Below are 12978 nucleotides of genomic sequence, written 5' to 3'. Positions count from 1 at the left end.
AATAGTTCACGTTCTTCTGGGGGCCTTGAATGTTGCAGTTCCTATCCATTGGGGATTGTTTTAAAAATACAACTCTTGGTATACCTAATGTACATTAAAATTAGTGGGATGTTCTGACAAACAGTTAATATCCCTGGATTTGAAAGTTTTTCAAAGGTAAATATTTAAAGGTGTGAAAGAAAGGCTCTTTCTGTAGCCAATTTAAAGCTAATGATGTGTCTTCAGAGTATTCATCTTCCCATCTCTTGCATTATCAGAGTCTTCTCAGCAGTATTTGTATGATCTCAAATGAAAGCAGCATTTTGGAAATACGATTTGAACGTGCTGTGGAGCGTTTTGGATGCATCGAGTCTGTGTGTGTGTTTCAGGTGGCAAGGCAACATCCTGAGGTTGAACCTGTCCTTTCCCCTCTGGAAGGACTGAGTTACTCGTGGTCTTTTTATTCCTTCTTTGTAAAATACATAGTAAAAAAGTGAGATGTGGTGAAAGGGAAGTGCCAGTATTCAGGTGCACACCAAGTGGTTAATAATGGTTCTGTCAAGTTAGGCTGCCTGAAAATTGTCAGTCTTTAATTTTATAGCTCTACCTTTGTCCCATAAACTGTTTCTTATTAAACTTTTTTTTTTTTAAAAAAAACCAACTATTTTTTATTAAATTCTTTTTCTGAATTCAATTTTTATTCATTTAGGACTCTGCACATACACTTTTAACTTAAAATGCTATTAATGCAATTTTTTCTCAAGTTCTTACAGGCAGCACCCCAGAAAACTTAATTTTTTATTTAGTATTGTAGGACTAACCTGTTCTGAATTTGTTGTAGGTTTGAACTGCTGTCAGGTAGAATAAAAAGAATATAGTTCAATTTTCAAGTTGAAAAAACACATTGAGTATGTGCAATTTAGCAGCTGTTGAAAACACTTGAGGGCATTTTCTTCAGCATTTGAAAATTCCCTGTAGAAGTGAGGCAGGAGACATTCATTTAGCATTTCAAGCTTGAAAAATAATTTAACCTTTCCTTAAATTGTGTTTTGAAGTTTGGGGTTAACACTGTTCCTGGCTGCACAGATGGTTACATTTTACATATTCCTTTGTCTAGGGAAAAAAAAAGACCACATGGTAAGTTAATGGCTTTAAGCACTCATAGTCCTCATTTTAGATCTTCCTAATGGGACCTCAGAGATTGTAGGAAGATACTCAGAAAATTGTTGTTTATGGTGTAAGATGTGTTGTATTGTGTCCCAGGACTCATGAGCTATTTTTGCTCCTGCTTATTAATCCTGGTTAATGAATTTTACAGCTTCATCCCTTAAGATTTAGCATCCATAATTCTGCTGTGGAAAAAAATGAAAACTAAGATCAGTGATGTAGAGAAAATGTTGCTTTATTAATGGAATGTGAGGGCTCTTACATTGTAATTTTTAATAGGTAAAATTATCAATGAGGTGTATTGTCAAGAGTAGACTCAATATCAAGTCACTGAAGTGATTATAAGCTAAAAAAGCTTTTTAGTCTTTCAGAATGCTTTCTAAGCTTTTTTGCAGCCACTTTGGGAAAATATAGGGAACTGTGGACGACACAAATCAAATGTGATGCTGGGATAAATGATGGAAAATCCATTAAGTCAGTGGTGTGTCACCAGAGCAGACAATTCCAGCATATAAAACCAGTCCTTAACTGGGTATTTTGTGCTTTGTAATGATTTTTTTCTTTTTTTTCCAAGTAGTTCTAAAAGTATCAGCTAACTGATTGATAGATTAACACAGAATTATAGAATAAAGTCATGGAATGGTCTGGGTTAAAAGGGACCTTCGAGGTCATCTGGTTCCACCCCCCTGCCATGAGGGAACACCTTCCACTAGGCAGTGTGTGTAAATCTCTGTGTGACACATAAAACAGATCTTGATAAAGCCAGAGTGCTGTACTCTGCAATGTTGAGCACTTGTAAGAAATCTGTCAAGTTTATGAAATGTTGTCACTACAATATAGGCACAGTACTTTTTTCCCCTCCATTTGAGCGTGCTAGTAAGGTTTTTAAGGCTGCAATTCTTTTATCATGTAAAGAAGAAAAGTTTCCTCTAATCTTTTAAGTTCTTACCCTTTTAAGCCAGCATGTGGAACAAAATCCATCTGGTTGGAATTCTTAAAGATAGCGGTAACTGGTACAAGACTTCACAGCTTTATTCCAGCTCCTGTGGCAAAAGGATTTCCACTGCCAACACTGCAGTCACAGAGATGATTCCTGCTACTATTAGGTGGAAATCTGATGATGTTCCTGCAATTCTGTGTGAGCTTTGTGGGCCAGGATGGGATACAGAGTGAGATGGTTTGAGATGCTGGGGGTCAGTGTTTGGGTCTCCAGTCTAAAGTGCTATCAGCGAGGCATTTCTGGCAGATACTTAATTCACTTTGATTAAATTAAACTTAAGACATCTGAAGATGTTGTTTATATATTTTGGGGGTGTTTGTGTGCATACATATGGGAACACACACTCTGCCTTCCAGTCAGCCAAATCCTCCTCCACTAATTTATTCACAGAGGAAAAGATTATGTTTCCTCTAGATTTTCAAGGGTGTTTTGTTTAGTTTTTTTCTTCCAAGGGACTTCCTAGAAAGAAAGGCTAATAGAGTGTTGCAGGAAAAGCACTGTTGGCTGAGAAGTTTGGTTACCCCTAAGTGCCATTTCCAGTTCCTAAGACGCAGAAGGAACTGGGATCTAAAGGTCAGAAGTTGCCAGTGTAGTTCGTGTTAACACAACATGATGAATGTTGTGTTATAAACACAGTAGAAGTGTTATAAACACAGTAGAAACTCCCTGTCTTGTTTGAGATCTGGAAATGTAGTAACTTCTCATGCTTGATAGAGTGGTTTGGCATTATTGTTTTAAACCTTGCAGATAAAGAAGCTCAGTGTGAGACTTTGCAGCCCCTTACTATGGGTGAAATGTAGAAAATTCTGCCTCAAGATACAAACGTTCTCCCAGTACCATTGCTATCTTTATGACTGATCGATAGAATACAGAATCTCTGTTAATAAAAAAGCATTGTCTGTAAATAGAGATGCTGAAAAATTAACATTCCTTTTCTTTCTCCTGTTTTTCCAGCGGAACCCCTGCCTTTAATGGACTTGTGCCGAAGATCAATTCGTTTTGCTCTTGGCAGAGACCGCCTGCATGACATAGAAATTCTACCTTTGCCTCTGTCTCTGAAAAATTATTTACAGTACCAATAAGACATCTAGAACCCTCTGGCCTCACATTGGACTTCATCAATGCAAATGGCAGAAAATTGTTTACAGCAAAATATAAATCTTTGTGATGGACACTTAAGTGTTATTTAATTTTTAATGTATATTTTTTTTCTGAACCGGTGAAAGCAAATTACTGTGGGGGAGCTACTAAAGAATGTGAAAACATTGATTTGATTGAGGTTCATGTGTTACCTGTTTCCTGTTGTGTTTACAGTCCTGAAGGCTATAATTCTCATCTCTTATACATTGATTTGTTTATCTTTGTTGCCTCTGGTAAATGCCAATAGAAAATCTTGCCTGCAAGATTCACTGTCATGCAGGCAGAGCATTTTTCAATATTATGATTTTCATTTTTCTTTCTCTCTCCTATACTTTATGCCAATAAATAAAAATAAATTATCAAAGGAAAAGTCTTGACAGTAACTTTTGAAAAATATTTAAACCTCGGTATGCAGAGTTGTTGAGAGTTCTGCATGTTCAGTGCTCAACATAATTAGGCCAATAATACCTAAAACTTCTAATGTTTAAAAAAAGCAGATTATTGTCTAGAAGAAGAGAATGTGGTTTGAAAACATGAGAAGAAACAAACAATTTATGTGTCAGATCAGTTTCTGGACTTGGTAACAGTAAGTTGCAGTTTGTTGTTTTCAAAGACCAAATCTAGTCCCTCCAAAGTTCTGTAGTTTATAACAAAGTGTTCATTGTCCCAAGAATTTAGTATATTCATATTTTAGGAAGCTTGTCACTTCCTTTTTTTTAAAAAAAAAAAACAAATCATAATTTTTACGTGGTATGAACTCTAAGTACTTTGTTTTCTTTTTAATGTGTGTGTGATTATAATGTTTATTTATCTATTTAGTGTCTGGAGTTCTCATTTAACTGTTTCCCATCTTGGGGTGACTGATTCTTTTTTCTTCCCCCGCTCCATCTGAAATGTGTCAGTTTTTCAGGCTCATCCCTTTTTTTAAAGATGCTGCTTTCTGTTTGGGTTTCTTACATGTTTCAAGTTATCTGCCTGAATCAGTTATCTAGTTTTTAAACTGGAAGTTGTTGTTACAGCAGAATGTCAAATGTTTAGACTGAGCTGCCTTCAGCATATTTTAATGTGAATTTACTGATGAATGAGGAGAAAATTTCTAATAAAGTCTACTGTCCAAAGTAAAACTCCCATCTCCTTTGATGAAGCGTTAAAACTGCTCATTGCACAGAGCTGAAGTTCAGTTCCTTGTGCAGCTTTGAAAATGTTCCTGTTTGGTGGTTCTGTGGAATTGCTGCTCTGGGTTCCTGTGTGAGACATGGTAGGCAGTGGCCTGTCCCATTCTTGATTTATCCCATTCACCCTGAGTATGGCCGTGCTCTTGTTTTCAACACCATTCTGGTCAGATTCCTCTGAACAAAACCCCACTTCTGTGCCAAGCTGTGCTTTGGGACTTGGTGCTTTTGAGGCAGGTTGGAGATTGAGTGCTGTGCACTGATGATCCAGGCAAAGGCAGTGACCCACAGATGGCTGCCCTGCTCTCACTCACCCCTGGGAACACAATTACAGTTCCAGCTGGAAAAGAGAAATGTGAGATACAGGAACACAAGCAAGAGTGGAAGCAACAAGGGCAAGGTAATACAGGGATGTCAAAAGTTAAATAACTAATATTTGATTGTCTGGGCTTAACTGCAAGCTTCAACATGGAATTCTTTTGGACTTGCTTTTACTTAAGTTGAGAGGTACATACTGCATTCCTTCCCTTAATTTTCGAAAGGGGAAGAAACTGCAGCAGTGATCCACATTCCTTACTTTTCCTGCTTGCTTTATTTTATGTATGCCTTTTGTCTCAGTAGGTACATTGGAAGTTTTATTTTAGTCTATACATGTAGTTTTTCTGTTGTTCATGTTTTTATATCAACAGATAAACTCTTGCTGTTGAGGCAGAACCTAACTTTGGAGCAGTTTCTCAGTGTTCACTTGAAGCTGGGAAAAGCTGTTACAGAGCAGACGTGTACAAATCATTTAAGTGTTTTTGATAGTTATAAAAGAGCAGCAAGGCAGAAATGCTATAAAATGTCCTTCTCATCTCCATTACAGTTTGTATTGTTAAACTATAACCACATGTTCTCCTGTCAGTGGCAGGCGCTGCACAGCGAGCTCTGTACCAGCTCCAGCAGAGCTCATTCAGGTACAATTCCCACTGACATCAGCGGGAGATCTGCCTGAGTCAGCACTGCTGCTTTTGGTTCCCATGTAAAGATCCCCAAACATTTCCAATACATTGTATTGAGCCATACTTTATTATATGTAAGCAATGTCAAGCAGATGGTTTCTGCAGCAGTTTCTCTAATTTGGCAAAATGTCCTGGCAAGTGTAGTTAGGTGAACGTTGTGAGAAAGTTGAACGAAAAAATGTGTCTTGTTGAGGCTGAGAGCAGTGTTCAAAGGGGAAGCCAGACTTTCTGGTTCCTTGCTGATGGTTTTCAATTTTTAAACCTTTAGAATCTTTGTGGTTTTTATTCTGTGTGCTTAAAGGAATGTAGGGTCTTTATCCATCCCTATTTATCTCCAAAGAATGTCTGGTGATGATGAAGTGGAAATGCCTTTATTTGCTTGTTTCAAAAAGAGACCAAAAGACCACTTTCCTCCCTGGGAAATGTTCTCTTTAGGCATAGAGCCATGGAAAATATACAACACACACCAGCCTGGATGCCCCCCATGTCCTGGTTTTTTTCTTTTTCTACACGAAGCAACTGTTGCTTCAGAGAAGACCTGAGTGTATTCTGCAGGCATTGTCTAAAATAGAAACATTTTGAAACATGTGCAGCAAAGCTGAATCCTGCTGAAGGTACGTTAAAGCAAATTTGGGTGTACTGTGTGGCAGAGAACAAAGGATCAGAGATCAGGAGAATAATGCTTGCCTTGTTTTCTTCTTCTAGCCCCACTATAAAGGACAAGTAAATTCAGAGGGGAAAGGAATAAAGAAAAGTTGTTTATGTTTCTATCCCCATCACGTGTTTAGTGTTGCTGTTTAAAGCTGAAGCATCTTCCCCACTAAACCTTTGTTGCACAGCCTTAACATCCCAAGGCTCTACCACTGACTGCTTCAGAAGCCTCTGAATGTCTCTGGGCTCTGCACTTTTGTGTAATAGCACCCAGTTCCACATCCTGTCCTGTCAGACCTTAATTCATTAACTTCTGGACAAAAACCACAGCTGCTCTGTCACCACTGGCACTGCTGCAGGAACATGTGGGGGTACCCAGCCCCCGTCCTTGGCAGAGCTGAGCTCAGTGTGGGGCAGTTCCAGCAGCAGGAACACATCTGCACCCAGGGATGGATGGCTGAGCTCACGTGGCTCTGCATTTCACTTGGGAGGCAGCTTTGCAAATCCTGTTTAAAACAGGTGTCAGGATCAGGTACTCGCACTTTCATTTGTGTAGCTGTGAAAATTTGTCAGGTACATACAGGCTCTGATCTCTGCAGGTGACAGCAGATATAAAAGCAGAGCTCATGTTTTTAATAACTGTAACATACTTGGGGTGCTTACAGTGGAGACAGGTAGGCTGGATTTTCGTGTATGTTTCTCTGCCTTTTGAAAGCTACACCACGAAAGGCAGATGTCTTCAGAGTTCTGAAGAAAAGCAAACAAAACACGTAAATGAGCTGATATTTTATTTCTGCCAGTCCTCATGTATGACAAATGCTGCTGCCAGTTTCGAATACCAGTCACAAGTCAGCATCACAGAGGCACTTAGATCAGAATCTTCTCACTGGTGCCTGCATCCGTTTCCTCCATATTTACCTGTTTTTTAAGAAGAAAAACAGATTTTACAAAGTTATTCAAATTGCAAGCTTAACTTGAAAATGCACTATTCTAATGAATAAAATGCTTATAGCACACTTAAGACTTGATTAGCAGAGGCACAAGAAACTGCTGCACACAAACCTGGGAAACTACTGAATGTTTTTATTCAGAAAATGGTTTATCATTTTACTGAGAAAATCAGGCAAGTGCACTGCTTCTTATGTAACAAAATGTGAACAGCTGTAAGGCATGGGGCCAGAATTTCACTATATGCATTTGGAAGTGACTTCTCAAGTACAGTAAAGGTACCTGTGACATTATTTTGGGGACTGAAGTTTTACGTTATTTGGAGATAACTTCTAACTTTTGGGAATTAATAAGATTTGGATCCTCCTAAGCTATTCTATCAGGACTTGTGTAGAGATGAACTGAACCAAAACCAAAGTGTAGCTACCTGGGTAAACTTGGCCTGGCATCAAGTGCTGCTGGTATTAAAATGTTTCCCAAGGTCTACTATCTAATTGCATAAATAAACCCCCATTGGAAAAAGCCATGTAGAAAAGGGAAAGGACATTTTGAGTATTAAATTTGCCTCTAGAAGGTCTGAGATTAATTCCAAGTTGTGCCAGAAACTTTTATGTTCTTGATTATTTGCTGATTCTCCCTCCATCCCTGCTTCTACCATTTCCTGTGTACATCAAAGACAGCAGTCTGGTTTTTTCATTTTTTTTCATGGACCCTAAGTTTTCATGGCACAAGTAAAACCACCCAGTTCACTTATTCATCATTTCTAATCTTGCTGCATCTTTTACCTCACTGATATTTGAGACTCAGGCTGTGTTTCCCACACTGAGCTTCATTGACAATACATAATTTCATTCTTCTCACCATCCACTTTGGGGAAGGCACCTTTACTATTCATAAAGTGAAGCATCTTCACTGTTTGTGACTCCAAGAGCCCACTCAGAGGATGTTGGGACATGTCACATTGGTGGCTTGCTGTTGAACTGACCTAATTAAGTTTTTAATTTAACAGCTGTCCGGTTGTTAAGGTCAGTTCCCCCAAATGGCCTCATTCTGCACATACACACAAAGACACAAGTGACCATTCCTAATTTGTAGCTTATGCACCTTTTGTCTTGTGTGTTTGCCTTTTATATGCAATTTCCCTTGACTCTTCTACTGGGGCCTCACTCTGGGAAACGGTGGGTGTTTCAACATTCTGTGAGCCCAGTTTAATTTGCCTTTTCAGAAAGATCAGCAGTATTTAAAGTAAGAATTTGTTTTAGATCAAAGTTCTTTGAGCTGTCACAAGAGCATTGCACAAATAAATATGGATTTTAATAATAGAGCGGTTTAATGTTGAAGTTTAAAGCTCCATGCTTCAGTTGCTCTCACATCATTAACCCTTCCCCATAAGGAATATTGTACACAACCTTACAATCAGTGATTATTCTCACATAAAAAATAAGAGAAATAAATCTGTAGTTTTTATACAGAAATGTCATTTTCTCTGAGATCCGTGACTTCCAGCTTCCTGCTGAATCTGAGTGAAAAAAAGAGATCTGGAGATGCTGGTTCCTTGCATTGCTTGGTATTCCCATCCCCAACAGAACTGGGAACAAACATTTTTAATTGTCAAATAACCGATGATAAATGGACAGCTGTGATAGGAACCTATCCCAGGATGTTGTTTCATGTGCACTAAAAGGTGAAATAAATGTTTTTTTTTCCCCAGAACTTTATCTCTCTGGAAAGATCTCCTAACATTTATCTTCTGAACATGTGCATCCCACTGGGCATGAGGAGATGCTTCTAATCCTTTTGAAATACCAACCTTATGGATCAGGCAACTTTTTGACTTTGGAAAAGAAAAGATGCTTTATATCATGCCCTCTTTTCATTTATTTTATCTTTAGTTAAGGCTTTAAAGTTTTGTTTGATTTCTGGTTTTGGAATTTATTTGTAGAAATATATTCTTTTTTTCTTTTGTGAGTTTCCTTACTGAATCAAGAAGTTCTTATGGTCTTGCTAAAATTACAGCAATTGGAGGGTCAAATGATGTCTTTTATGAGACCAGCTGAATGAAACTGAAGAGACGCTTTCAGACACAGAAACATTTCACTGAAATCCAAACAGTTTTCAAAATTAAATTCAGATTAAGAACTGTTTAAAATTGAACAGTTCTTAAGCTGCAGAGAAATTTGAGAGTTGGTAAATGTACTGGTTCTGTGTCCTGTTGCAATTTTTCCAATTCCTGAACCACCAGTAGCTCCTGTGTGTTCTGCTGAACTCACCTTTTCTCTCTCTAATGACTTACTGGATCTTCCCTCTGTGTTGCAGGTACAACCTTCTTTGATGATATAATTGATTAATTGTGCAAGTTAAACTTGTATCACAAGTTTGAAGCTGTATTTTGCCTTGAAGATCAAAGCTTCAGCCTGCATATCCTGAAAGCTGGTCTGGCTTTTAGAGTACAGCATTAGTCACATTAAAGATATTATCTTTGTAAATTCAATCCTCTATATATCCTGCAGTAATGGTGTGTATGTTCACACCATCCCTTCTTACAGAGAGGCTAAGTAAAAAGAGCAGATGTCATATATTTAATCAAGATCTTTCCCTTTCATGGTTTTCCTGTTCAAAGAAAACAAAGATGAATGAGTTCTCAGGATTTAAGTGCTCTGCTGTTTGTACAGAGCTAATTTTTGAATGGTTTTGTAGGCGTACACCTACTCGGCTGTCATGCAGAAACATGGTAGGAGCTTACTATGAATTTCTGTAATGGAATAAAGTAATTCAGGCACAGGGAGGGGCTTCCTCAAGCCATCGGAAGTGCGATTAAAAGGGAGCTGAGCATGTACTTCCCTCCCTCTCGCCTGCGCAGGGCAAGATTCAATTTGTCATGTTGTTTCCACTTCTCAGAGGTGGCCTTCTTCAAATTCTGGCAGCGCACATCTTTTGGACAAGGTGAACAGCTACGCTCAGACTTGGTGTGTAGCTGATCTGGTGCCCTGAGTCACGTCCAGTAACAGTGTTCCGGCACATTTTAAGGGATCAGTCCCTGGATGTTGTGCATTTTGGAGGAGATGATGCCATTTCTTTTCAGCTGGCCTTCTAGCTCCTCTCTTTGGCAAAGAAAGCAAGTTTGGATCTGCACATTAGTGATTTTAAAGGCTTTTCCAAGAGGCAGTTCTCTAGGTTGGAGTTCTTGAACTGTCAAGGGCAATGCAAACTCCAAGCTCCTGAGCTTTCTGTCCTGGCAGCTCTAGTGCATGAGCCGTCCCTGGTGCCGTTCCCTTTGGATCCTGGCTGAAGGCTTAGCATGGTACCTAGAGCTGAGAAGGAAAGTGCCGATAGCAGGCTGAGTGCTCGGATTTAATGGATGCAGCTGAAGTTGCAAGCAGCAAGAGCTTTCTCAGCTGGCACTTCTGTGAGCTCTGATTTTGGTAGATGTTTCCAGGTCTCTGCGATTGTGAAAAGCTTTGTTAGCACAGAGAAATTCGTGCTGCTGTTTGAGTCTGCTGCAATAACAGCTTACATTTGGAAGAGAAAGATCGGTGAAGTCTTTTTGTCCTGACACAGTTGATTTGAGAGCAGGGGCGTTTCCAGCTTGGCTCTGTGTCGTTCCTTCCAGCCGTTCCCAATCGGAACGACAGCTTTGCACCTGGGGATGGTTTCGAGCTGGGCTCCGTTTCCTTCTTTTCCAAGTCCACACTCCCATCGTGTGGTTGTTTTGATGAGTGCTGACAATGCCTAGGAAAAAGCCAAGCGCTTTTCTGGCCTGGAAGTGCAGGAAGAGCTCCGCTGTGGATCCCGGCTCCTGGACACTGACAGAATGTGATCCTGCATGTAGAGGGGAAGGAATAATCATTTCATGTGCAGTTTGTGGGCTGCAAAAGAAAAGGCAATTGAAAAACGGCCCCTCTCTTTTAGAACCTTTTCTGTGCCATCAGCTGCTCTACACATAACTCGCACCCACTGAGCTGCATCCAGCTCCCTGGAGATACACATTGTCCTTCAAGCTCAATGTACCATCCCACCTTCTCACTCTCACAGATGCCAAAGCCCTTCAAAACATCCAGCAGCTGCTCGCAAAGAAAAAGTCCTACAACAAAAAGTTGTGGTGCCCATGGCACTACATCAGCTGCATACCAGGACTCAGCGGAGCTGCTTATCTTGTCCAAAAGACATGTGCTGCTGGAATTTCACGAAAGCCACCTCTGAAAAGTGAAAATCACATGACATATTGAATCTTTTAGGAAAGCACCTTCCAAAGATGGGTACTGACACCCTAAATGTACAACTTGAGGCAGTGCTTCCACACCAAATATGCCAGGACGCAGAAAGTTTCTGCGGTCCTTGAGCTGCATGAGGCAGCTTCTTTATCTTCACCTCCAACAGTGGGGCTATGTACTTTCATGGCCCCATGAAAAAGCATTGCCATTCTCCTTCAGGAACTTAGCAAGCAAAAGTTGCATGCAGCCTCAGGTGTTGCATACGTCCCACAATTGTTCCTACACAGAAGGGGCCAGGACAGAAATGTGTTGCTAGAATATTCCTCCCCATGGTACCTTAATATCTGTTCCACCAACAGATTATGTCCTTTGCTTTCCAGGGAGAGGCACACTGAGTCACTTGGCTTTTCTTCACTTCAGCCCTGAAGAAGGCCCTTCAGAAGCCAGGCAAGGCTGCCAGCAGCTCCTCCCTTGCTGCTGCTCTGGAGAGCAGGCGCCTGGATGAGAACAGTGCCCCTTTCCCATGGGAAAGAAACCTCAGTCCTCCAGTGTGTCAAGGTCACCTGGGGCTCCAAGGGCAGCCAGAGTCCCAGTTACTGGCAGCTTTGGTCTGGGAGAAATCCCATGACGATTGCAGTGAAACCTCAAACCCTGGCCCTGAGCATTGACCTTATAATCCTCCAACCTTTGACCCCTGACCTTAAAGCCTTGACACCTGAACCATGACTGCCTGACCTCTGAGCCTTTACCCCTGAGCTTTGAGCTGCTGACCGTTGACCCTGACCCTCGACCTCTGACCTTTGACATCCAAACCACTGATGATGTCTGAGAGGTTGCCTACAACAGAGGCAAGACAGTGTAAAAGAAATAAAGTTGGTATTTATTAGAAAAAGGATACACCTGGGACAGTACAAGAGCCTGGCCGAGGCTACACACAAGATGGAATATGGGTCACACATGCTTTCACACTTCTCTAAGTTTTGGGCCATTTATACATTGGGGTTAATTGTCTAATTACAGCTTCAGGTTATGAAGCCCCATCCTCCCAAATTGCTCTCCTCAATTCATTGTTCTTTATCCTTTATGGGCCTGAAGTTGAAACATTTTCCTTGGTTCTCGGGTAGGAAAAATATTGTTTTGTCCAACTAAACTGTGAAGAGAACTTGCTAACACTTTCTAGGAAGTTCAGAGTTATGTACTAATTCAGTACAGAATCTGGAAAATACGAAAACTAAAATATGTAAGGGCTGGGGACAAAACCCAGTGCTGCTTTTCCTTTTGCAGCCAAGCCACTTGGTGTGAGAGAAACACTGCAATGGAAAAGAAGCTCAGAGAAGTTGTCAGCACCAAGTGTGAAGGGCAGAGATCTGTAGCTTGACAACCTGCTTAGCACAAAGAGCCTAGATCTCAGAGCTTTACTTCAGAGTAACCATGAGCAGCTCTGAGCTGAGGCTCCAGAATCAGCACACCTAAAGGAGGAGATTTCTTTTTGTTGGCAATTCTAAGCAAAGGCAACCCGTGTCCCTCCTTGGCCGGCTCAGAACTGAAGTGCTGGGCAGGTGCAGTCCCGCAGCGTGCTGGGAGCGGAGCTGGGTTTCTGTGCAGGGCTGCAGCCATGAGGATGTCACTGGATTTCAGGTGCCCTCATCCCTAGCAAGGCCCAAGGCTGCAGCCTGCCTTCGGGGCAGCCTTGAGGATGTGCAGGGCCA

The 12978-nt window shown here is 40.7% G+C and overlaps 1 protein-coding gene across 1 annotated transcript in view; it reads left to right on the top strand.

The window, feature by feature from the left end:
* Positions 1–4414, top strand: part of SPSB4 (splA/ryanodine receptor domain and SOCS box containing 4) — a 77335-nt gene extending 72921 nt beyond the window's left edge. Inside the window, exon 3 of the mRNA XM_015638332.1 lies at positions 3101–4414. Coding sequence (XP_015493818.1) covers positions 3101–3228 — 128 coding nt within the window. The 3' untranslated portion in view covers positions 3229–4414. The remainder of the gene's footprint in view (positions 1–3100) is intronic.
* The last annotated feature ends 8564 nt before the right edge of the window (positions 4415–12978 follow it).

The sequence above is a fragment of the Parus major genome, chromosome 9, assembly GCF_001522545.3.
Source record: "Parus major isolate Abel chromosome 9, Parus_major1.1, whole genome shotgun sequence".
Classification (NCBI taxonomy): domain Eukaryota; kingdom Metazoa; phylum Chordata; class Aves; order Passeriformes; family Paridae; genus Parus; species Parus major.
This window is presented reverse-complemented; position numbering and strand designations above follow the sequence as displayed.